A 23,725-nucleotide genomic window follows, 5' to 3' on the forward strand; every position below is an offset into this window, starting at 1 on the left:
TATTTAACTTATATGCAGAGTACATCATGAGAAACGCTGGGCTGGATGAAGCACAAGCTGGAATCAAGCTTGCTGGGAGAAATATCAGTAACCTCAGATATGCAGATGACACCACCCTTATGGCAGAAAGTGAAGAACTAAAGAGCCTCTTGATGAAAGTGAAAAAGGAGAGTGAAAACTAAGATCCGGTCCCATCACTTCATGGCAAATAGATGGGGAAACTGTGACTGACTTTATTTTTCTGGGCTCCAAAATCACTGCAGATGGTGACTGCAGCCATGAAATTAAAAGACGCTTACTCCTTGGAAGGAAAGTTATGACCAACCTAGACAGCATATTAAAAAGCAGAGACATTACTTTGCCAACAAAGGTCTAGTCAAGGCTATGGTTTTTCCAGTGGTCGTGTATGGATGTGAGAGTTGGACTATAAAGAAGGCTGAGCGCAGAAGAATTGATGCTTTTGAACTGTGGTGTTGGAGAAGACTCTTGAGAGTCCCTTGGACTGCAAGGAGATCCAACCAGTCCATCCTAAAGGAGATCAGTCCTGGGTGTTCATTGGAAGGACTGATGTTGAAGCTGAAACTCCAATACTTTGGCCACCTGATGCAAAGAGCTGACTCATTTGAAAAGACCCTGATGCTGGGAAAGATTGAGGGCAGGAGGAGAAGGGGACGACAGAGGATGAGATGGTTGGATGGCACCACCGACTCAATGGACATGGGTTTGGGTGGACTCCAGGAGCTGGTGTTGGACAGGGAGGCCTGGCTTGCTGCAGTTCATGGGGTCGCAAAGGATCGGACACGACTGAGCGACTGAAGTGAACTGAACTGAAAATGGGGATAATTGTCATGGCAACGTCCAGGGTTTAGCTAGCACTCATTACTGAGAATCATTGTTATTGGTGAAATGGCATTCGATATCTTCAAGGGTAGTTTTTTTTTTCTTTCGGGGCTTTTAAAGGGGCACTCAGGATTTTAGTTTCCCGATTAGGGATCCAACCGCGCCGGCCCCAGCGGAAGCGTGGGGTCTTAACCCCTGGACTCCAGGGAAGTTCCTCTAGAACTCAGGGTAGTTTTGAATGTTCTTTTAGATTGTGTTAGGGGTGGGAAGGTTGTGTTTGCTGACACTAGTAGCCAGGGGTTTTCAGTGTCGGAAGCCGAAAAACCGAAGGCAGAGGGACAGCTTGCCAGGGTCCTCTGTCCATGCGATTTCCCAGACAATACTGGAGTGGGTTGCTATTCCCTTCTCCAGGGATCGAACCTATGTCTCCTGCATTGGCAGGCGGATTCTTTACCACTGAGCCACCAAAGAAGCCCAAAGCCACAACTGCTACTTGAAATTCGCTTGGCTGAAGGTCCCATCCCTCAATTAGTGGCCCCTCCCCGCCTTCGCCCCACCCAATCCTGTCTTTGCATCTTCCCTCCCTCTGTCTGCCCCACCCTCTCGCCGCTTCGCCAAGGCTGGCCTGTGGTCGCGCCCCCTCGTTCCGCCCCGCCTTCACTTCGCTTCGTGCCGGGTCCAGTGGCACCTCCCCTTCCGGCCTGCGCTGCGCCTGCGCCGGCTGTGTTCGGTTGTGGATCTCTGGGTAAAGTTGTTGGCTCTCCAGTTCGTGCAGAATTTTTCCACTTCTATCATGTGGAGCGGACGGCGGGGCCTCCTCAGGTCGTCAGGCTGCGGAGTGGAGGAGCTACGGTGCCGCCGGCGGGAGCGGGAGGCAGGTGCGGGTGGGCGAGGGAACACGGGAGGATGGGGTTATGGCGGTCGGGGATGGGGCAACGGGACGAGCCCCTGGGTTGTGGTTTCTCCTCCCATGCTCAGCCGGCTCCTTTCCCATCAGCACTGCGGAAGGCGCGGAGGGAGCAGCAGCTGGTCAGCAAGAGGCTGCTGAGAGACGAAGCTACGGAGGAAGCCGAAGGGGGATGTGTGGTCGTGATCCTCGGAGAAGCCGAGGTGAGCGGTCAGGATGCGTGATGACAGTCACACCCACTAGGCGGCAAATTCCTTCTGTCGTACTCGAGGGTTGTCTCCAAACCTGAACGCGGACCCTTCAACATCTCTATCCGTCTAGTGCTCAGTTGCTTCAGTCTTGTCCGACTTTTTGTGACTCCTATGTACTGTAACCCGCCAGGCTCCTCTCTCCATGGGATTCTCCCGGCAAGAATACTAGAGTGGGTTGCCATTTGCTTGTCCATCTGTCTAGTGGGCCAAGCCAGAAACCAGGAAATCATTCTTGACAACTCTCTTCCTTACCCCCACACCAATACATCATCAAGTCCTCCCCTCCCCCCCTTTTTTTTGCCTCCTAAGTCTTTACATGGCGTTGCCGTCAAAATTGACAGTACCCTCTTCTCTGCATACTTAACAGAAGCCTTTTAACAGGTCATCTACTGAAATTTTGCCTCTCTCAGATTCATTCTTTGGGAGGGGGTTTCAGGATGGGAGACACCTGTACACCCGTGGCTGATTCATGTTGATGTATGGCGAAAACCACCACAATATTGTAAAGTGATTACCCTCCTATTAATTAAAAAAAATTCATTCTTTACACATCAGGCAGATGCGTCCAAAATCCTTCCTGTGATCTACACACTCTAGCTTAGTATAACCTCTGCCATTTGTAATCTTATCAGTTTACTCATTTCAGCCACATTGTCCTCTTTTCAGTTCTTGGAACACTATACCAGCCCCGTTATTCTCTTAAGGCCTTTGCATTTGCTGCATCTAAAGTAGGTCTGCAGAATGTAATGTTAATAATTTTCTTGTTTGTTACCTTTTTTCTTACTAGACTTTATCTTATTTGTCATCATTGAAAATTCAGATGCCTATATAGTATCTGGTGTATAGTAGATGCTCAGCATTTATGGAATAAGTGAACAAAAGAACTTATTTCAGGTCATTTATTCATGTAGTAAGCATCAGGCATACCCTATGTTTATGTGTATAGTTTATGATGAACTTATACCTAAGTTACGTCATTTATTCATTGTGTGTCTATTTTGTACCAAGACACCTATGTTGGGTACTCAGGTACACAAAAAAGAAAAGAGTCCCTTTCTTTGACATGTTCCCAACCCATTAAAGGAGACAGATGAGCTCCTACCTGTGGTGAAGGAAACATGAGGCACAGTAGAAACAACTGAGTCTTTCAAAGGATACCAGAAAGAACTAACTTCCCAGAGGCAGTGAGAAGAGAAATCTGAAGGAAGTGGAGGACCTGTGGATGGTATCCCAGGCAGAAGGGATGGATATTGCAAAAGCTTGGAAACATTAAAAAACACAAGTCTGCTGCTGCTTCAGCTAAGTCGCTTCAGTCGTGTCCGACTCTGTGCGACCCCATAGATGGAAGCCCACCAGGCTCCCCCGTCCCTGGGATTCTCCAGGCAAGAACACTGGAGTGGGTTGCCATTTCCTTCTCCAGTGCATTAAAGTGAAAAATGAAAGGGAAGTCGCTCAGTCGTGTCTGACTCGTAGCGACCCCATGGACTGCAGCCAACCAGGCTCCCCTGGAGTGGGGTGCCATTGCCTTCTCTGAAAACACAAGTCATGTTACGATAAATGTTGTTGCAGTGTCAGTTGTATGGGGACAATGGCTGGAGGGGTAGGTTATGCCAGGCTGATAGGTTTAAATGTTATTGAAATAACCCAGTAAAACACCGAAGTAGATGTTACTCCCATTTTTCAGGTGAGACACTGGGTTTAGTCCCCTGTAGATTAAGTGGCAGGGCTGGTATTAAATACAGTTTTGATTCCCTCTTCTGTCCACTCTACTGCAGGGTTGGCATTTATTAGCCATAATAATCTGAATGACAGGTTCTAGGGATCGTGCCATATTGGAGGGCTCACAGGTGAAGTAGAGCAGAACTCATGCCTTGCTATCTGGGATCGATGCGTTGCCATGTCTCATTTCCCTGCCCTGTTCTGCAGATCCAGGAGTTCCTGCGGTTGGCCCAGCGGGGCACAGAGGAAAAGGAGAGGGAGAGGGCTCTGGTCAGCCTTCGTCGAGGCTTGCAGCACCCTGAGACACAACAGACCTTCATCAGGTCAGTGTGGATGATGTGAGTGGGTGGCTGGGGCTCTGGCAGATGGACAGGGGTGCGGAGAGAATGGGCTGCTAGCTGAGAAGGACTCTGGTGCTCACTCATGTAGGCTGGAGGGCAGCATTCGGACCCTGGTTGGGCTCCTGACCAGCAACCAGGCCCTGCTGCAGCTTGAGGCGGCTCGGTGCCTTCATGAGCTCTCTCACTCTGAGCAGTCTGCGGTGGCTGAGGCCTGCCTGCCAGCCACTTCCTACCTTCTCACCTACCTCTCCGGTCACAGCTCAGACTTTATAGTAAGCCCTGTTCTGTCCTACCTTGTTCTTGGGTTGGATTTAAAAATTGTGCTTTTGGGTCCATTTTGAGCTGGCAGGTAGGTTAAAGAGGAAAGCCTGGTTCCCTGACAGCCACAGCCATACATGCACCATCACCTGCCACTCCCCTGTGCCCAGATTCTCAAGGACTGGGATGCTTCATCTTTCCCATTCCCACCCCAGCCCCCACCCTTGCCCCCCCACCCCATCCACCCCCAGCCTGAGATCCTGAGGGAGGCCAAGTCCAGTGCTTTTGTTGTTCTGCTCTCAGGAGCTCTGTCTGTATACCCTGGGTAACCTGATTGTGGAGAGTGAGGCTGTGAGAAGGCAGCTTCTGCCTCAAGGCATTGTTCCAGCCTTGGCTGCCTGCATCCAGGTGAGTGTCCACCTCCTTTCTTCCTCCTGGAGTACCCATCTCCTTACACGCCCCACCTGCTTTGGTTAGGCAGCTCCAGCCTCTTCTCTGTGCTAAGGGATTGAAAGTCTTAGGAAATCTTATGGCCTAGGTTCCAGAGTCAGATCCCTACTCTGCTTCTAGTCTCCCCATCTGACTGTGCTGGAAGCCCTTGGATATGCCTTGTCCCAGCTTCTGCAGGCTAAGGAAGCTCCAGAGAAGATCATCCCGTAAGTAAAACTCATGTGTAGGCAAGTGTGACCTACTCGGTAGTGTAGCCCCTGGATGCCTGACTAAGTCTTGTTTCCAACGCATTGGACATTTCAACCCCATGCGCCTGACTGGGAAGAGTTTTGGGTTTTGGGCACTTTTCCCACCAGCTCTTCGGGTTTGGGAACAGTGATTAACATCTTGCCTTCCATGGTTCCTACTCACCGCTCTGCTTCTACTGACAGCTTGGTCCTGGGCTCTACTCTCCCCCAGCACATACTGCAACTGTTACAGCCTGGCCCAAAGCTGAACCTTGGGGTAGCTGTGGAGTTTGCCTGGTGCCTTCACTACATCATCTGCAGGTAATAGGGTAATTGGGAAAGTGCCACAGACTTCCCCTGGGGCTTCCTTCCATGACACTCAGGCTTTAGTTTCTGGAATTGTGGGGATGAGTCTCTTCTCTGGTCCTCTCTTCTTGGAGCCCAGGGAACACACAGACCTAGGCTGTTTGCCAGCTTAAGGTAGGACTGACTGAGTAGTGACTGCTTGCTTCCTGTTGCCCAGCCAGGTCAACAATGCCCTGCTCATCACCCAGGGGGCTCTAACCACCCTGGGGCTGCTGCTGTTGGACTTGGCTGCAGCTGTCCAGAGAACTGAGGATGCAGGACTGGAGCTGGTATGTGGACAGGTCAATATCTGGGTGACCTTCTGATTCAGGTCCAGCTCGTGTGCAGGTTGCCCCTTCCTCTTTAAACCAATCCCTACTTGTCTTTACAGCTGGTATGCCCTGTTGTTCGGTGTCTAAGCAACTTGCTGACAGAGGCAGCAGCAGAGACTGTGGGAGGGCCAATGCAACTCCGAGATGAGCGTGTTCTGGCAGCCTTATTTATCCTTCTGCAGTTCTTTCTCCACAAACAGCCTAGCCTGCTTCCTGAGGGCCTCTGGCTCCTTAACAACCTCACTGGTAAGCACCACGATCTGCCTTGGCCTGGACCTTTAGCTCCTAGGAATATTTCCTCTTGGTCTGAGCTGAGGTGGGTAGGATTGGGAGTGGGTTGGTTTCATGCCTGAGTTGGAGGAACTTCACTCTGACATTTTCCCTTTTAGCAAACAGTCCTAGTTTCTGTACCTCCTTGATCTCCCTGGATCTGATTGAGCCCCTCTTGCACTTGCTGTCAGTGTCTAATGTGGTGAGCGTATTGGTAGGTATTCGGGTCCCTTGAGTCCAAGATATGGTGGCCTAAGTGTAAAACAGTAGGAGCAGACCTGAGCCCTCAGAAGTACCCTGAGCTGAGAGCTGGCAGGTGGTGTGGTATGGATTCCTTCAGGGCCAGACCATCAATCACAGAGCAGTCTAGGTATGAGTTCCTAAACTATAGTTTACTAGTTATTAACCTTTGGCATGTCAGCTAACCACCTTAAGCTTCAGTTTCCTCATTTATAATTGGGAATAGTAATCCTACCAGAGGGTGCCTGAAGGGATTACAGAATATGCATATTAAGAGTGCTTGGCATGGTGACTGGGCATGTGGTCAGCACTCCATTCCAGCTTTGGGTTTCATTGTGGGTACTGTGTACATGTTTCTGTCTGCAGGTGCTCACAGTTCTGTGCAACGTTGCAGAGAAAGGTCCCGCTTACTGTCAGCATCTATGGCCAGGGCTCCTGCTCCCCACCTTGCTGGACACGCTGGCCCTCTCTGACACTGAAGTAGTAGGCCAGAGTTTGGAGCTGCTGCAGCTGCTGTTCCTCTATCAGCCAGGGGTGGGTTTCTGGCCTTAGTCCCCAGTCCCCCTGTTCCACCATGGCCCCCTTCCTTACAGTCTTTAGTCATTTCTCTGGGCCTGGCTAGCCTATGTGGGCTCCAGGTTCAATCAAACTTCTTTTTGGGAATGCACTCTTCCAAGAAGAGGTGGGCTAACTCAAGGCTGTGGTGTTTGTGTGCTGCAGCTCAGGGACCCAGTGTTAAATCTCTTTCTTCCCTGCTCTTAGGCTGCCCAGGCCTTCTTGCAGCAGTCAGGGCTGCAGGCCTTACAAAGGCATGAGGAGGTGGCACAGCTCCAGGATCGTGTGCATGCTCTCCAGCAGACAGCTCTTCATGGGTGACTTGACTTCTGAAAGTCATGTACTCCACTCCTTATCTCCCATACTCCCCAGTGTCCTGGCCCATAGAGCCCCTTTGGGGGTTTAGAACCATAAGGGTATCATGCCTTCAGCTCCTACACCTAAGCCTAAGCCAGGACCTCTGGATCCCAGCTCCTCCCCTTTCACCCAGCACTGTCCAGGCAAGAGGACCAGATGGAACTCAGTGTGGTGTACTTAATATAGGTCCCTGGAACCTCCTTTTTTCTTGTTCTTTCCCTTTTTTTGATTCAGTGACTCATGGCTTTTGATGGGACAGAATAAAATAAGTTTTATTTTTATATTCAACTGCTTTCCCTCAGATGGTTGCACAATAATGGGTAGTTGGTGGGATGCGAATCAGATCATTTTTAGACAGCATTTTCAGCACAATCTTTATACAGAACAAAATACATTTCTCCACATTGTTCTCAGTCCAGCAGAGCCCAGACTCTGGGGCTGTTGTTTTTAATCCTCAGTGGAGACTTCAGGCTTTGCTACTTAGCACGTTCTCCAGGGCTCTAGTTACCTGATCAGCACTGAAGTTGTTCAGAGAGACATTCTTCTCTTGGCCAAATGCTGAGGAGACAGGAGGATTATTAATTATTCACTCTGCACTGTACAGGCTACCAAAGTAGTCTTCCACTTACACTCTTGGTAGGATAGGAAGGGTAGTAAAGAGATACGACCAAAATATATTTGACATGCCTAGAATTTATCCAGTGGGTCTCTAACATATCTTGGAAGCCCAGGTCTAAGTAGAATTTTGGCTCATTCTGGGTGGTCATAATGGAAAGGAAAGTGTTTCAGGGAGGTTTTAAGGGGCATGGTAGCACTGAGTATTAATCATTGTGAACAGAGTATTACATGGGCCTGCCTCTTAACTGTGCCCTTTTAATGGATCCTGTAGTTCATAAACTAAAGTTATTTGTGTGTCCATCTCCTCTAGTCTACTAGCTTTCAGAAGGAAAATTTTTTTTCCTGCAAACAACTTTTAGTGCATGGCATACTGCAGTTAGCTGCACTGTTAAAATCAATCTGCCCTGGGTGTGACTCCCTGCCTTCCTCCAGACATTCCTAGGGCAAAGTGTAATTAAAAGCTGTGATTAAAAATACCATTATTCAGTGAGTGAAAGTGAAGTCGCTCAGTCGTGTCTGACTCTTTGCGACCCCATGGACTGTAGCCTGGCAGGCTCCTCCATCCATGAAATTTTCCAGGCAAGAATACTGGGGTGGGTTGCCATTTCCTTCTCCAGGGAATCTGCCCAACCCAGGGATCGAACTTGGGTCTCTCACATTGCAGGCAGACTCTTTACCATCTGAGCCACCAGGGAAGCCCAATTATTCAGTAAGTATGAATATTTATTGTGTCTCTATGTTCAGGCAACATGACGGTAGTTTTCAAATTGTGGTAAAATGACACAGTATGTTACTAAATGCTTGGTAAAATGAAATAGGGTAAAGAGGCAATGTTACATAACTGGTCAGGAAATGCCTTTTTGAGGAGGTGATATTGAAGTTCAGATCTTCAAGATTACCTAAATTGTAACTTGAAGAGCCAGCTACTGAAGTCTGGCAGAAGTGCAGTCTAGGATTGGGGAACAAATGTAAAAGCTCAACCGTGTTATGCATCTTAGCTGAATAACGTTAGGCATGTTCCATACAATTGTTCGTTCATTGTTCTAATCTCTAAAAGATGAGAAAAAGGAATCCACCCCTCATACTTAAGGTTCAAGAGATTTGGACAGGAAAGCACTCAACACAGGCAAAACCAATACAATATTGTAAAGTAATTAGCCCCCAATTAAATAAATTTATATTAAAAAACAACAACAACACAGGGCCTAGCAGTAAATGGTCAACACAGCATTATTTTAGGATTTACTATTGCGATTCCCATATGCCACCTGGACCCGCACTGACCATAGATAATTTAAAAGGACCTACGTTGGGGGGCTGGACCAGCATCTCTTCTCCCCTAACTGAAGCCTGTTCCGAACTACAAAAACGATTCCTATGCAGGGCAGGGCCCGCCTCCACATGTTACTTGGATACAAACACTCTGTAACTCTGCGAGTGTATATTTCCTTATTTGCATCAAGATCAACAGCAAAGATGAAGCCTGAGTCCCAGTCCCTGTATAGGTTTCTGTGTGACCTTGGGCGGCTCTTTCTCTTTTGGAACCTTCGTTCCCCCACCGGGGTCTCTGGTTCCCTGCGTCCCGCGCTCACCGTAGCGGGCCCAGAGCTTGGGCTGCACATCCGAGCACTCGCGGATGAGGATGGGCAGGTCGGGATTCGCTTTCTTCAGCTCCACATAGCGTTTCTCAATGAAGTCCCTGCGGGGCAGGAGAGAGAACCGCGCGTGCGGTGTGGGCACGGGCCTCTCCAAACACCCGGGAGGTCGAGGTCATGACCCTGGCGCCCCGAACCCCACCCGCCTCACTGGGCCGCGCCTCACCTGACGCCCTGGCTGCCGGGCGAGCGCTGGCACAAATGAATACGAATTTCACGAAGACCCAATTTGCCTCGGACCCCACGAATCGCTGCAGCCGCCGCCATCTCGGCTAGTACTCAATCATCCGCCCTAGACCTTCCGGCCAAGTAATCCTATCAAATCAGCTTCGGACGCTCCAGCCCCGTGATAGGTTTGCGTATACAAGGGGCGGGGCCATGCTTAGCCAATGCCATAAAAGCATTGCCAGTCAATTCCTGCTCTGATTTCTCCGCCCGCGGCCGAGACGGAAAAGCTGGGGCCCGAAAGGAATTGTGGGTGGTCTCCTGAGGTGCATTGTGGGGAGGTTCCTGTAGCGTTGTGTTGTTACCGGATCATCGGTCGTCGTTGTGGTTGAAACACCGCGGACGAAATGCCAGAGCGAGATAGTAAGGCTTGGGTCATCTCTCCTTCTTTCCCCGCGGGACTCGGGACATTTGGCGTGTTATTTTGGCCTCAGAATTTAAGCCGTATGTGTTGGGGGTGGGGCGGAGTGGAGGCGGGCCGGGAGTGTGACGCTTGGAGCCTGGCGAAGCAGTTGGGCCCCGAACGAGGCCGGGAAACTCCAGATTGTCCCTAAATCTTGTTCTTGCTCCAGCCCACGACAGATAAGATTTATCTGTGAACCAACCCCAACCCGTCACTTAATTTTGTTATGTCAGTTTATCTTTTGCGTAGTATCTTAGATGTCATGTTCAGTATTTCTTGGCTGATCCTCCAGCCTGGTTTTAGGGGTCCCGTCCTCTGCGCTCCCGTAGCTCCTTGTGTTTTTCTGCTTCAGCATTTTTTACACTGTATTGTCATTGTCGCTGTTCTTGACTTTTTGCCTCACTAGATTGTGAGCAAGTTGACAGGGAAAGACATCTGTATTGTTCACTTCTGAATCCACAACTTTCGCACAGGACCTGACTCTAAAGAGATTTATTAAATTAATATAAATTCTTTTTGTTAGGCGAGCCATTCTCCAATCCCTTGGCTCCAGATGGCCACGATGTGGACGATCCTCACTCCTTCCACCAGTGAGTGTTTTAATGTAGAACCATGGGAATGAGCTGGGAAATGAGCGAAGTGGTGGTGGTGATGGTGAAAGAATTCTGAATGTCTTGTCAGGAAGAATGGTCAGAGAATCATACCACTTGCCCTATTATCTCTGTGAACTTTAACTGGGTTAGGCCAACTGCATAAAAGTGTTAGAGGGGAAATAATGGCAGGGTGAGTGCTAATTTTTAAAAATTCATGTTTAATTTTGCGTTATTTAGGAATTAATTTTTGTATAGAATTAAAACTTCAGAATGAAGTCAGTGTTGTCTTTGATAACATACCCAATTTCAGTCCCTTTTTTAGAGGTAACCACTTTACCTTTTTTACACATATCTTTTTTTGCTACTGTTTTTAAAATGCATTTATACACATACATTTATATCTCAGTAAAATATATCATTGACTTATGAGTTAAAATATTAAAATTAAGTTATGTTACATTGTGTGTATATAATTTTGCCATCTGATGATTTTCCCTTCTCAATATCTTGGTCCTTATTTTCATGGCAGTGACAAGGACTCCTTTTTTTTTTTAAGTTTGTTTTTTGTCAGTTTAATTTGCAGATCTCTGGTACAGAATATAAGAGGGTAGAGGGAAAGTTTTTCCTACCCTACTTGTTACCTACATACTTGTTGGCATCAAGTATACTAATAGCCAGTCCTACTTGGTTCTTGTTCTGCCTCAGCAGCAACAGAGACCAACCCTCACCCTTAGTGTGATACTCAACTTCATCTTCCTCCCAGGCAAGATACCCTGCCTTCATCTTCCCTCACAGCCTGTCCTTTGGCTTTCTCTTAGCTCACACCTTGTCTCATCAATGTCCCTCCAGGCATGAGCATGGGTCCCCAGACTACCTGGCAGGGAGAGGCACGTGAGGTTCATGTAGTAAGTGTCCAGGTGGCTGGAGCTGGACTCTGCCACACAGTACACACAGAAGTGATTGCATCCCGGTGCCACCAGCTGTGATGGCTGTGCATCCCCCACATAGGTTTCTAAAATGCTGGTGGATCAGGGTCAGGGCTCAGACCCCAGAATCCCATTGTTAGAACTCTATAGTATGGGATAGCTGTGTCCTAGTGACCCCAAGTGGAAATGTAGTCAGCCCCGAAGTAGGGATGCATATCTCTGCTGAAGGACTCCCTTCTTGACCAAACTCTAGTCAGGCTTCTGCAGGGCTTATATTTTTTACCAGGTCTCCTGAACCCAGTTTTAGCAAAGAATTCTGTTAGGGTGTGGAGAATACCATCCGTCCATCCATCAATCAATCAATGAGATCCAGTTATGCCTCTTGATAATCTAATCAAATTCGTCTTCCACTATACCTTTGATGTCTGAGTAATTTTCCATAAATTCCCTATTGTCTCTGTTGTATTCAGAGTTGAGTTTTGATCTCTATCCCCTTTTGCAATAGTCTTAATTCGTATTTTGGTAGTGTCGAAGAATCATTTTTGGGGAGACCTAGCAGGATTCTTTGCTACAGTGGGCTCAGCAGGCCAAGGAAAAGGCCTACTCTGAAGAGAATTCAAAGGAAACTTATTTGAGTTTGGTCATTGTATCAGTTAAAATTATATCTTATGCCATCAGTGCTATGTTCTCCACATTTGGGAAATACTGTCACAGTTTATTTATTAATAGTCTCCAGTGAGAGTTTAGGTTCCCAAGTTTTTATTATTTTCAAAACTGTAATTAGATCTCTTTCACACGCCTTATACACATAATGCCAGTAATTGACCAGGTTAAATACAGATGAATGGAGTTGCTGCATCATAGGATATTACACATTTAAATTTTAAGAAAGATACTGGCAGATCGTCCTCCTAGTTATCTGTGCTGATTTATATTCCTGTTGGTGATATGAGAATATCCACTTCCCAAATTCTCACTCATTCTTCATTTATCAAACTTTTTAATCATTAGCACTGATGCATTAAAAAGGGCATGTCTTTGTTTTAATTTCTATTTCCCTGATTTCTAGTAAAGTGAACCATATGTTTTACATATTCCTTTTCCAGTTCTCATTGGGTACTAATTTGTAAAAATTTTTGCCCTTTAGATCAAAACTCACTAATGAAGACTTCAGGAAACTTCTTATGACCCCAAGGGCTGCACCTACCTCTGCACCACCCTCTAAGTCACGTCACCATGAGTAAGTTCTGGGTTGATCCAGTCTGTGTCCTGACTATTTTCTATGGAAAATTTATTGAACTAGATGTCTTAGGAACTTGAAAGCCTTTTTTTTTTTTTTTTGAAGTCCATGGTTTTGATTCTCTCCCTCTTGAGATTGAAGCTCCAGGAAAGACTGGGATGCTCTAGGGATCTCAGTTTTTCTCAGAGTATGTTCCACGGACCATTTGTTGGACCAACTAGAGTTGCTGCTGGTGCTTAAATAAGTAGATTTCTGGATCCATTCCAGCCCCACAGACTCAGATTCTAGGGCAGATATTTGGGTATATATTATTTTAGTAGTCCTTCAGATGGTTGTGATGCTTTCTAAAATTTGAAAAGGACTCACCTACAAATATTGACATGGATCTCTGCCTGATTAAAACTGACCGTTTTTGCTTTGGTCAGTATTCTAGGCTTTCCTTTAATCCTCAAGGGCACTTCTTGGGGTTTCTTGGGCTGTGGCAATATTTTGCTATCCGTGAATTTCTTTTTTTGCTAGGATGCCAAGGGAGTACAATGAGGATGAAGATCCAGCTGCACGAAGGAGAAAAAAGAAAAGGTAAAGGAAGGTGGAGGAGTGTTGGGTTTTGTGGTGGATGGTATTTGGGGGTAAGGAGTAGGGGCTAGTTAGGAGCCAAGAGATTGAGGTTTTCCTTTCTTGTCTTGAGGTTCTCTGCTTTCATAATGGAGAGGAATGATATTTAGAATGGCAGTTTATTCGGCAGTTTAGGGCTTTGGAGCCACCTTGTGGTGTTTTAATCTCATCTTTACCAGTTCTAGCTGGATATTCTTGGGCATTTTGCTCAGCGTCTCTAATCTTTAATATTCTCAGGGGTAGAATCAAGATAGTGATAATTTTTATTAGGTTGTCCTGAGGATCAACTGTGACAGTCCATGTAAACACTTAGTACCTTAGTACCAGTTCCTGGCATATAGTAACCATCCAGTCAATCTTGGTTGCCACCGTCATCATTGTCATTGCTATTATTTAGATGACACCAAGCTTCCTGGATCTTGAACTTTACTTTTTCCTCTCTTCTTGAGAAGGACTGGGAAGAAATGACCTATTTTCAGGTGAAATTTGGAAGGCGATAAAAATTCAGGTGACTTTCTGGTTGCCATATGGAAAAGTCTCATACCTGTAGAGACTCAGTGATATAGAGCTGGGTGATAATGAAGGATTCTGAAGTGACAGATGGAGTATACTGAGGTGGCTTTAGAACAGCATATCTGTGAGCTGGAAGAAGCTGTAGCTCTGCTTTTGAGGACTGTCACGAGGTGGCCAGGGACTTCCCTGGTGGTCCACTGGCTAAGACTTTGCCCTCCCCATGCAGGGGGCCTGGGTTCAATCCCTGATCAGGGAACTAGATCCCACATGCCCAAGCGAAGATGGAAGATCCCTCGTGTCACAACTAAGATCTAGTGCAGACAAATAAATATTAAAAACAAAACAAAAAGAGGTGACCAGCAGTTCTGTCAGGACATATATGAGCTTTCAGCATGGAGAGTTGGATGAAGGTATAAAGAAACAGGCAGGAACAGGCTGAGCCTCACACATTTGCCTTCCCTGGTCACAGTTACTATGCCAAGCTTCGCCAACAAGAAATTGAGAGAGAGAGAGAACTAGCAGAGAAGTACCGGGACCGTGCCAAAGAACGGCGGGATGGCGTGAACAAAGATTATGAGGAAACGGAACTGATCAGCACCACGGCTAACTACAGGGCTGTGGGCCCCACTGCTGAGGCGTGAGTACTGAGCAGGCCAGGGCATGATTCTCAGCATTGCAGAGTCATACAGTGGCAGTATGAATTCTTCACATTTTCCTTGCTCTGGAAAGCCTTTTCCCCATACCAAGCCATTTCAAGAGGCACTTCCCGCCCACAAAGGATGGTTATTTTTTTTTCTAGGCTTCATTTTTCAAATTATTTATTCAAAGTCTAGTTCTTATGTGGTCTGTTTCATTCTCCAGGGACAAATCAGCTGCAGAGAAAAGAAGACAGTTGATCCAGGAGTCTAAATTCTTGGGTGGTGACATGGAACACACCCATTTGGTGAAAGGCTTGGATTTTGCTCTGCTTCAAAAGGTGAGCCTTGGTTGGTAGGTGGAGAGTAATACTGCCATGCTGAATGCTCTTATAAGGGCCTTTTTGGGTGACGAGGGAGGCTGCTCTTAGTTTAAACCATCTAAAAGGTCTCGCGGTGACCCTTCTGTAGGACTAGTTGCTATTTGTCCTTCAAGTCTCAGCTTCAGTTTTATCTTCTTGGGGAAGCAAACCTTCCCATATCACCTAGGTATGGTTGTCTCCCCACTCCTTACCTCCTACTACCTGCACACTTGTGTAGCTCTTCTGTTTTATTTATAGCAGTTACCACATTTTGTTGTTTAATTGTTTAATTTGTCTGCATTTCTTTTTATAAGCCCCATTAAAGCAAGGACTATATTGTTTTCTTTAGTATTGAATTCTTAGTTCCTGGTACAGTGTGGCATGATGGTGTTCAGTAAAGATATGTAAAGTGAATAAATGGGTAAACCTTAAGTGCTTTCCTGTTAGGTACGAGCTGAAATTGCCAGCAAAGAGAAAGAGGAGGAAGAAATGATGGAAAAGCCCCAGAAGGAAACTAAGTAAGTAAGCATCAGGGAGAGCTTGAGAATTTAGAAAGGTGGGGCCAAACATAGGAACACATTTAGCAAGAATGTTCTTTCTGTCTTTTCAGGAAAGATGAGGATCCTGAAAATAAAATTGAATTTAAAACACGTTTGGGTGAGTACAGAATTTCTGCACTAGTGCCTCTGCATTCCAGATGACTTGTAGGGAATTTAGTGCTCTGGGCAGGGTAGGCTTCCCTTCTCCCTCAACCTACTTTTATCTCTTTTTTTGTCCCCAAACCAGGTAGCTCCCACATACTACTACTCTTAATAGAACTCAGATGTGGACTGACTTACTTAATATATATTACTAATGTCCCTGGTAGTTATTTCGTATATATTACTAATGTCCCTGCGCTTCCCAGGTGGCGCTAGTGATAAAGAACCTGCCTGCCAATGCAGGAGATCCAAGAGATGCAGTTTCCATCCCTGGGTTGGGAAGATCCCCTGGAGGAGGGTGTGGCAACCCACTGCAGTATTCTTGCCTGGAACATCCCATGGACAGAGGAGCCTGGCAGGCTACTGTCCATAGTATGGGTCGCAAAGAGTCAGATACGACTGAACCGACTTAGCACACTTGCACACACTAATGTCCCCTCAGGCTGGATGCTCTCTCAGATTTGGGCTTATCCATTAAGGGAGGTAGCATGGTTGGTGATTAAAAACTCAGAATTTGGAAACCTGCATTTGAATCCTGTGGTGAAATCATGCAAGGCATGTGATTTGGGGTGCAACCAACAGTTTCTCAGCTCCTGCTTGTCCACTTGCAAAATGGGGTTAATATACCTCATGGGATTATTGGGACAAAGAGAAATAATATGTGTAACATGTCTTATTACATTGGGCATATAGTAGTGCTATTTTTCCCCATCTTCAGATCTTCATCAGTATTAGTGTAAACTTCATCCTCCTCCGTCACAGGGCCTAATACAATGCTAGGCACACAGTATTCAGAAGGCAGTGTAAGAAGGGTGGATAAGAGCTCAGACTTTGGAGTTAAATGGCCAGGGTCCCATTCTTTGTTCTGTCTCTTAGTAGTTCTAGGAGTGTAGTAGTCAGATGACTTAAGTGGTAGTAAATCACCTAACTCTCATACTTGGTATTCTTATCAGCTAAAAGTAAATTGCACCTGTTGTAGAAGGTTCTTATTGGCTACTTGCTTCTGTTTCTCTTTTTGTAGGCCGAAATGTTTACCGCATGCTCTTCAAGAGCAAAGCATATGAGCGGAATGAGCTGTTTCTTCCAGGCCGCATGGCCTATGTGGTAGACCTAGATGATGAGTACGCTGACACAGACATCCCCACTACTCTTATCCGCAGCAAAGCTGATTGCCCCACCATGGAGGTGAGTGACCCAAGTCCCAAGAGCCTGCCATGTGAGCCTCAAACCTGGTAATCAGCCTTGATGTTGCCCTGAGCCTCATCTACCACATTTAACCAAGTCCTGTCCACATTTTAACCTCCCAAATCTCAGTTGAATCCATTGACTTCTCTGTCTCCGCCAGTAACACAGTAACATTCCATTCTTAGCCATCATCTCTTGCTGAAACTATTAAAAGAGGTTCCTAATTAGTTTCCACACTTCCACTCTGTTTCCCTTTCATTATTATATTTACTTTTATTATTATTGAGATGTAATTTACATACCATACAATTCACTCCTTTAAATTGTACAATTCAGTGGCTTTAGTATATTCATAGAATATACTGTGAATGTATAACTGGCATAAAAATCAATTTTAAAACATTCTCATAAAAACAAAAACATTTTTATCACCCTCAAAAAGAAACCCTGTACTATATGGCCATTACCACTTCCTGTGTCTTTCCATCCTTTTTTCTATTATTTTTATACATGACTAGAGTGATCATTCCACAACATGAATTTTGTTTCCTCACAGTTTAGAAGCTTTTGATGATTTCTTACCGTTAGGATAAAAAGCAAAATCTTTATCATGGCCTGTGAGGCCCTGTAACTCTGGCCTTTGCAGTCTGTTTTTACCACGCTTCCCTGTTCTCCAAACATCCTGGCTTTCTTGAATGTACTAGATTCACTTTTGACCCGGGCCTTTGTATGCTGTTTCATCTGTCCAGAATGTCCTTTTATAACACCTCCTCTACCTGTGTTCACCTAGTTAATTTTCACCCATCCTTCAGTTTGTTAAAGTAAATGAATGAATAAATGAAGAGTCCTGCTTAGTGGGATAACATTCTTCTTGGATTTTTCAGGCCCAGACCACACTGACTACAAATGACATTGTCATCAGCAAGCTCACCCAGATCCTTTCCTACCTGAGGCAGGGTACCCGCAACAAGAAGCTCAAAAAGAAAGATAAAGGTAACCTGGAGGGTTAGGGAGAGAAACCTTAGCCTTTGAGGGGCATTTGAGGATGGAACCAAGGTCTCCTGGAGCCTTCTGTTTCCAGAGCATTGGGAGGCTCCTGGGGACCAGAGAAAAATGGGAGCAATGAAGCATTAGGAAGGGGATAGTTACATCTAGGTTCTGTCTGCTTGACCCACCCAGGAAGCAGTGGTCAGTTTTGAGGCATGGGGAGGGGAAGTAGGGATAGCTTTTGTTGTCCCATCTTTTAAAAAGAAGATGTATAAAAGGGTATTGAGAGCTGGGGAGCATGGTGAGGCTGGGTGGAAATTAACTCAGGAGTGCTTTCATTACTCTCTCTATGTTACAGGGAAAATGGAAGAGAAGAAACCCCCGGAAGCTGACATGAAGTATGTATCCTAGCCCCTAACTCCTGATCTGAGGGAAGAAGGTCTTCTGGGTTTCCTGTCTTTGGCATTTGGGGGAGGCCTTGGTGTGAGAATCTGGAAAAATGGTTGGGGGAGATGGAAATATGTGTGACTTTGTCAGCTTGGGATCTCTGTTTTCCTAGTATATTTGAAGATATTGGGGATTATGTGCCCTCCACAACCAAGACTCCTCGAGACAAGGAGCGGGAGAGATACCGGGAACGGGAGCGTGATCGGGAGAGAGACAGAGACCGTGACAGAGAACGGGAGCGAGAACGAGACCGAGAGCGGGAGCGGGACCGAGAACGAGAAGAAGAGAAGAAGAGGCACAGCTACTTTGAGAAGCCAAAAGTGGACGATGAGGTGAGTGGGAGTCCCGGGCACCAGGTGGAGGGGCTGCCCATATTTGTGGCTGCCCAACCAGGTATAGAACCCCCGTGAGTTATATAGGTGCCTCATGGCTCCATAGCAGCAACTGGGTCAACTAATCTGTTCTGGAAATGTGGGCAAGGGGTGGGGTAGCAAATTGTTTCAAACTTGGGGGAGAGATGAGTGGGCATGTTTTTGGTGACACTCACTTCAGTTTCTGTTTTCTTTCCAGCCCATGGATGTTGACAAAGGTGAGTTGTACCTGGGGCATCTTGCATTGGCTCTGGCAGTGCTGCTTTGTTCTGGACTGAGAGTCTGACTCAGATTTCAGAGCTGCCAAGGGTGGGACCGGGGAACTTCCTATTCTGGGTTCTCGAAAGATCCATGCCTTGCTTTATGGGGTAGATAGAAGATAAGTGTGGAATTCAGTCTTCCTGCACAATGGTAGGCCATATTTGTTTGATGTAATTCTCCCAGCTGTGGGGTTCTGAGGATGTGAGGCAGGTTGAGCGAAGGATATTCTGGACACACGACTGCATCTCAAGCAGAGTAGTTCATTTTGAGTTGAAATGTGATTAAAACTTCTTTAGTTAAAGAATTCTGTTGCTTAAAAAAAATGTTCTTACAAAAAGCACAGGTGGGAAGTGTGTTGTAGGGAAGAGGTTGTAAATTCCTTATTTAAAAGTCTGAACAGAGTTCTCTTCTGCGCAGGACCCGCATCTGCCAAGGAGTTGATCAAGTCTATCAATGAAAAGTTTGCAGGATCTGCCGGCTGGGAAGGCACTGAATCATATCCTTTATTTCAGTGTGTTCGTGGGTTCTAGCAAACTGTTCTCTTTTCATTCCAACTCCACCTGCTTCCCCATAACCACCACCCCTCCCCACCCCCCACGTCTTGCTCTTATCATTTCGTGCTGGATTTTGTCAAGGATGAAGTCATGATTTCCCCTTTTTCAAAGGACCCATTCACGTTCTAGCCCTCTTCTTAAAAGAGTTTTCATGTTGAGGCTTCTAGCCCTTCCTGCTTGAAGTTTTTCTGCTGTTGGTAGAATTATTTTCTTTAATGTAGCATATGCTGAAGAAGCCAGAGGACAAGAAGCAGCTGGGAGATTTCTTTGGCATGTCCAATAGCTATGCTGAGTGCTATCCAGCCACGTACGTGAGACTTTTTTTTCTTTTAATAATAATCATCACATAGCTTTTTATTTATTTTTAATTAATTTTATTTTTGGCTATGCTGGGTATTTTCTGCTGTGTGCGGGTCTTTTCTAGTTGTGATGAGCGGGGGCTACTCTCTAGTTGCAGTGGCGTTGCCTGTTGTGGAGCTCAGGCTCAATAGTTGGGACACGCAGACTTAGTTGCCCACCAGCATGCGGAGTCTTTCCAGATCAGGGATTGAACCTGTTCCCCTGCACTGGTGGGTGGATTCCTAAGCACTGGACTACCAGGGCAGTCCCGAGACTCTATTGAAGAAGGTGGACTGGGATGATTGGAGAACAAGGTTGGGAGTAGTAGCAGTGAGGTGGAAATCTGACTTGCTGGAACCCAGGGGTACTTCTTACTGGATAAAGTATTCTGTTAGGCTCTGTGTGGGAGGCCTAGGAGGGATGGCTATTCCTAGGCATATAGTCTCTTAGTAGGTAGGTTTCTGAATGAAGCATAGGAGTCTGGAATTCCACCATCTCTTTTAAACTGTTGCTTCTTTTTAGGATGGATGACATGGCTGTGGACAGTGATGAGGAGGTGGATTATAGCAAAATGGACCAGGTGTGGAGCTGGAAGAATGGGTGGAGGCAGTTACTGTTTCACACATATCCCGTTTCCTCCTCCCAAAAGATCTGTCATTTCCTGAGGCTCATCTTCCGTTAGCTGGAGTAGCAGGAGCAGTGGCATTGTGGATCTTGGGCAGTTTAACTGTTTTAAAGTGTCACTACAAAGCCAAATGAGATAGGGCCAAGAATATGTTTCTTTTTATTTTCTATAAAGTGCCAGGCTTTGACTTCTGTCTTAGGCAGTAAGCAGGCCTTTAGTGCACATGTAGAAAAGGGCAGAAGGAATTTCAGTTTTTAGAAAATAACTGTCAGGAGAAAAAGGAAAATAACTTGAGTTTTATTATAGCCAGGATTGATATTTTCCTCTAAGCTTTAAACAAAAGCACCAAACACCAATAAGGGTGAAGACGTGTAATCTTTTTCCTTGTTCTCTCTGTACTTTTATGCTTAACAGCATGGTTTAATTCTGTTTTGGAGCCTTGCTTAACCCTGGCTCTGCCAGGTATTAGTGTTGTGACCATGTCAAATTATGTTACTGCTTATTTTTCAGTTTCCTCATTAGGAAAATGGAGAGAACTCTAAGTTCTCTCAGAAGAGTTTCTGAGAGAATTAAATAATGTACATGTTAAGTGTGCAGAATAATGCCTGGCCCATAGGAGTGAGTGAAGTGGTAGTCGCTCAGTTGTGCAACTCTTTGCGACCCCATGGACTATATAGTCCATGGAATTCTCCAGGCCAGAATACTAGAGTAGGTAGCCTTTCCCTTCTGCATTGGATCTTCCCAACCCATAGTAAGTACATAGTAAACACTTATTATTGTTTATTAAGGTAGGATTTATTAATGATAAAACCTGGGATTATGGGAGAGCCTGGGCTTTAATCAAGGGCTAAAATTTCATTTCCACTGACAACTCTTCTTTCCCTGCCCCGCCCCCCCCCATTGTGTCCTGCAACAGGGTAACAAGAAAGGTCCTTTAGGCCGCTGGGACTTTGACACCCAGGAGGAATATAGCGAGTATATGAACAACAAGGAGGCTTTGCCCAAGTGAGTCTTGGTACTAAATACAGCCAAGAGTGAGGAGAGGGATGGGGGGTGGTTAGAGGGCGTAGTCTGGCTGAAACATTACGAAATCAGTTCTCTGCTCATAGGTCCTCTGGGAACACCTTGGTACTTCTCTGTAACCTCTGATGCCTCCTTCCCTCAACTCCCCTTTTTTTCCCTTCAGAGCTGCATTCCAATATGGCATCAAGATGTCCGAAGGGCGGAAAACCAGGCGCTTCAAGGAAACCAATGACAAAGCAGAGCTTGATCGCCAGTGGAAAAAGATTAGTGCGGTAAGTGGGACTGTTTCTGGGTGGGAAGGCCTTAGCTGGGAAGACATACTTGCCCACAGATTCAGGAACCACTCAAGGGATTGGAGAGCCATGAAGTAGGAGAGAGGTCAGCCTTGGGTTTCAGGTGAGCTTAGAATGGCAGTCTGTCAACTATAACTGTTGTTCTTGCAGATCATTGAGAAGAGGAAGAAGATGGAAGCTGATGGGTGAGCAGCATTATTTTTCCTCTGTGGGACTGGTGAGAATTGCTTAGTATATTGATCTTATGTTCATTTCTCCTTCTATTGCAGAGTTGAAGTGAAAAGACCAAAATACTAAAATCTCTGGTTCCAATTCCAAGAATAATCTCCACAAGGATTTACTCCCCACTGCTTGCTTTACACAATTCCAAAAAAAAGTTGAAAGATTTTTGTGTGTGTGTGTGAATGTATATAAATTTCATTGTATAATGTTTTGATCCCATTAAAGTTGGTTAACCTGCTGTCTTATCTTATGTATGTTGAGGGCCCAGGTACACCAAGAAGTCTACTAATCCCACTGATTGTATAAAAATCACATGGAAAAGGTCAGCTCAGTCCTGTGCTGAGCTGTGCTTCTGTTAATAGATTCCTAAGCAATATATATAGTAGCCTGGATACCCAGTGGAGAAGGGACAATTGACCCTCACTGATAGCCCAGAAAAACAAGGATGGTCTTAAATAGCAGACTCATCTGGGGACCTAGTCTTAGGGTAGAGGTTCTCTGGGACTTAGGGTTAGCCCAATGGGCTGCCAGTCTGATCCCAAGGTTGTGCACAACTGGGCTCTAGGTGAAGGCACCTGATGAGAAACACTCCTGGGAACAAAAAACCTTTCACAGATTTATGCCCTGCTGTGATCTTCAGTAATTCCAAGCAGAAATCACTGCTTACTGGGTTGGAGGGGAAGTGAGGAATCCCTCACTTGCGGAATCCCTGTCCTAGATAAGAGGGTGCCCTTCAACACACTGAACAGTTTGTCAAGGCCTAGGTGTGGGCTCTCCGGCCTTCAGCTCACTCCTTCACCACCCTTTTCTTCTTCTCAGCTTAACTGCCAGCACTTTGGTACTTGTCAACAAAGGTCACAATTTATTTCTGGCTGGTCCATAGCTGCCACTACCTTCCCAGAGGTACAACCTGAGGGCTTACAAGATCCAAGGAAAGCTAGATGGCTACCTTAGCCATTGCCTTTGGTTACTTACACCTTGAGAGAGTAAGGGTTTTTTGAGGAAGCCAGCTTTGTGCATGGCGTCTAGGAGGCTGAAATTGGGCTCTGTCTGCAATAACACCTAGATGGGTTAATTTCAGACAGTAAGTGATACCCTGATTTCATGGTTGTTGGCAGCAGTCACAATTAGGTAAAAGGTCACAGAAACCGACCTGGCTCAGATGAAGAGTGTTCTTGCCTGGAGAATCCCAGGGAAGGCGGAGCCTGGTGGGCTGCCATCTATGGGGTCGCAGAGTCTGATACGACTGAAGCGCCTTAGCAGTAGCAGCAGAGGGTCACTTAAGATCCAGACCTGGGGGTTGACTGCCAGTTTAAGTTTCTGCAAGTACCACCAAGCCTTCTGGAAGTAACCAGGTGGCCGCATCGTGAGGAACAAGGACTCACAAGACCATACAAGGGACTTGGAGCCTCGCTGAGGTCTCTAACCTCACTTCTTTCACCTCTTCTTAAGGGAGCTGGGTATCAGCATGTAAGATGTCTTAGAAGGCTTATACTGCAATGTGAGAACATTGTCCAGACAGGAGCCCATGCTCCTCCTCATCTGTCCCACAGTACAGAGTGCTCTCATCTTTGCGGAATCTTTGGTAATCAGAATGTCAACTGTTGTGCCAATTTTTCCTTTTCAGCAACTCCTTGCCCGCTCAGCACTACTGGCCCAGTCCCGCTGAGGGTCTGCAGCCAAACAGTAGAAACTGATGGGGCACAGTTGCTTTGGCTACGAGGATGTTCAGCATCCATCCGTGGCTGCAGCTTAAGTGTGAGTTGGCTGCCTGCTGTCAGGGACCCCCGTAAGTCAAATTCTTGCGGTGTGGGCTTTTGTCACTGATCAAACTGGTTGT

The 23,725-nt window shown here is 46.2% G+C and overlaps 3 protein-coding genes across 15 annotated transcripts; 2 read left to right on the forward strand and 1 right to left on the reverse strand.

Moving 5' to 3' along the window:
- Positions 1-1,563: 1,563 nt before the first annotated feature.
- TMCO6 (transmembrane and coiled-coil domains 6) lies at positions 1,564-7,380 on the forward strand. 13 transcript variants are annotated; one of them, XR_015167512.1, is made up of 12 exons: positions 1,564-1,718; positions 1,838-1,950; positions 3,925-4,040; positions 4,147-4,330; positions 4,620-4,724; positions 4,887-4,972; positions 5,198-5,314; positions 5,521-5,640; positions 5,730-5,916; positions 6,060-6,154; positions 6,547-6,714; positions 6,943-7,380. XR_015167512.1 is itself a non-coding variant. In XM_086412009.1 (12 exons), the coding sequence occupies exons 1-12, from the start codon at positions 1,634-1,636 to the stop codon at positions 7,054-7,056; spliced, it is 1,494 nt and encodes a 497-aa protein (XP_086268135.1). In that variant the 5' UTR covers positions 1,564-1,633; the 3' UTR covers positions 7,057-7,380. The 13 variants fall into 13 exon arrangements, 4 of the variants coding, with proteins under 4 accessions (XP_086268135.1, XP_086268136.1, XP_086268137.1 ...); XR_015167511.1 differs by having other exon boundaries at positions 5,521-5,628; XM_086412009.1 differs by having other exon boundaries at positions 5,517-5,640.
- Positions 7,338-9,659, reverse strand: NDUFA2 (NADH:ubiquinone oxidoreductase subunit A2). The gene is made up of 3 exons (XM_086412043.1): positions 9,532-9,659; positions 9,303-9,409; positions 7,338-7,650 (listed from the first exon to the last, which is right to left on the reverse strand). Exons 1-3 carry the CDS (start codon positions 9,630-9,632, stop codon positions 7,559-7,561), a joined length of 300 nt encoding a protein of 99 aa, XP_086268169.1. The 5' UTR covers positions 9,633-9,659; the 3' UTR covers positions 7,338-7,558.
- Positions 9,660-9,841: 182 nt separating this feature from the next.
- Positions 9,842-22,123, forward strand: IK (IK cytokine). The gene is made up of 20 exons (XM_086411998.1): positions 9,842-9,953; positions 10,517-10,583; positions 12,660-12,752; positions 13,272-13,331; positions 14,350-14,517; positions 14,742-14,856; positions 15,325-15,395; positions 15,488-15,534; positions 16,600-16,763; positions 17,648-17,756; positions 18,109-18,148; positions 18,310-18,529; positions 18,768-18,786; positions 19,247-19,325; positions 19,610-19,690; positions 20,245-20,302; positions 21,264-21,352; positions 21,534-21,642; positions 21,814-21,848; positions 21,933-22,123. The coding sequence occupies exons 1-20, from the start codon at positions 9,938-9,940 to the stop codon at positions 21,958-21,960; spliced, it is 1,668 nt and encodes a 555-aa protein (XP_086268124.1). The 5' UTR covers positions 9,842-9,937; the 3' UTR covers positions 21,961-22,123.
- The last annotated feature ends 1,602 nt before the right edge of the window (positions 22,124-23,725 follow it).

This window comes from Bos grunniens, chromosome 7 (genome assembly GCF_055505025.1).
Source record: "Bos grunniens cultivar Pamir isolate PY7600 chromosome 7, Bosgru_T2T1.0, whole genome shotgun sequence".
In the NCBI taxonomy this organism is placed as follows: Eukaryota; Metazoa; Chordata; class Mammalia; order Artiodactyla; family Bovidae; genus Bos; species Bos grunniens.

Excerpts from the sequence above, each read along its gene's own strand:
- TMCO6 (XM_086412009.1), top strand. The coding sequence starts at position 1,634 with ATGTGGAGCGGACGGCGGGGCCTCCTCAGGTCGTCAGGCTGCGGAGTG. Across the intron at positions 4,725-4,886 it reads CCTTGGCTGCCTGCATCCAG|TCTCCCCATCTGACTGTGCT; the intron begins GTGAGTGTCCAC and ends CTCTGCTTCTAG. Across the intron at positions 5,315-5,516 it reads CTTCACTACATCATCTGCAG|CCAGGTCAACAATGCCCTGC; the intron begins GTAATAGGGTAA and ends CCTGTTGCCCAG.
- NDUFA2 (XM_086412043.1), bottom strand. The coding sequence starts at position 9,632 with ATGGCGGCGGCTGCAGCGATTCGTGGGGTCCGAGGCAAATTGGGTCTT. Across the intron at positions 9,410-9,531 it reads CCCGGCAGCCAGGGCGTCAG|GGACTTCATTGAGAAACGCT; the intron begins GTGAGGCGCGGC and ends CCTGCCCCGCAG. Across the intron at positions 7,651-9,302 it reads CAAGCTCTGGGCCCGCTACG|CATTTGGCCAAGAGAAGAAT; the intron begins GTGAGCGCGGGA and ends CTGTCTCCTCAG.
- IK (XM_086411998.1), top strand. Across the intron at positions 15,535-16,599 it reads TGAATTTAAAACACGTTTGG|GCCGAAATGTTTACCGCATG; the intron begins GTGAGTACAGAA and ends CTCTTTTTGTAG. Across the intron at positions 19,691-20,244 it reads GCTGAGTGCTATCCAGCCAC|GATGGATGACATGGCTGTGG; the intron begins GTACGTGAGACT and ends GCTTCTTTTTAG.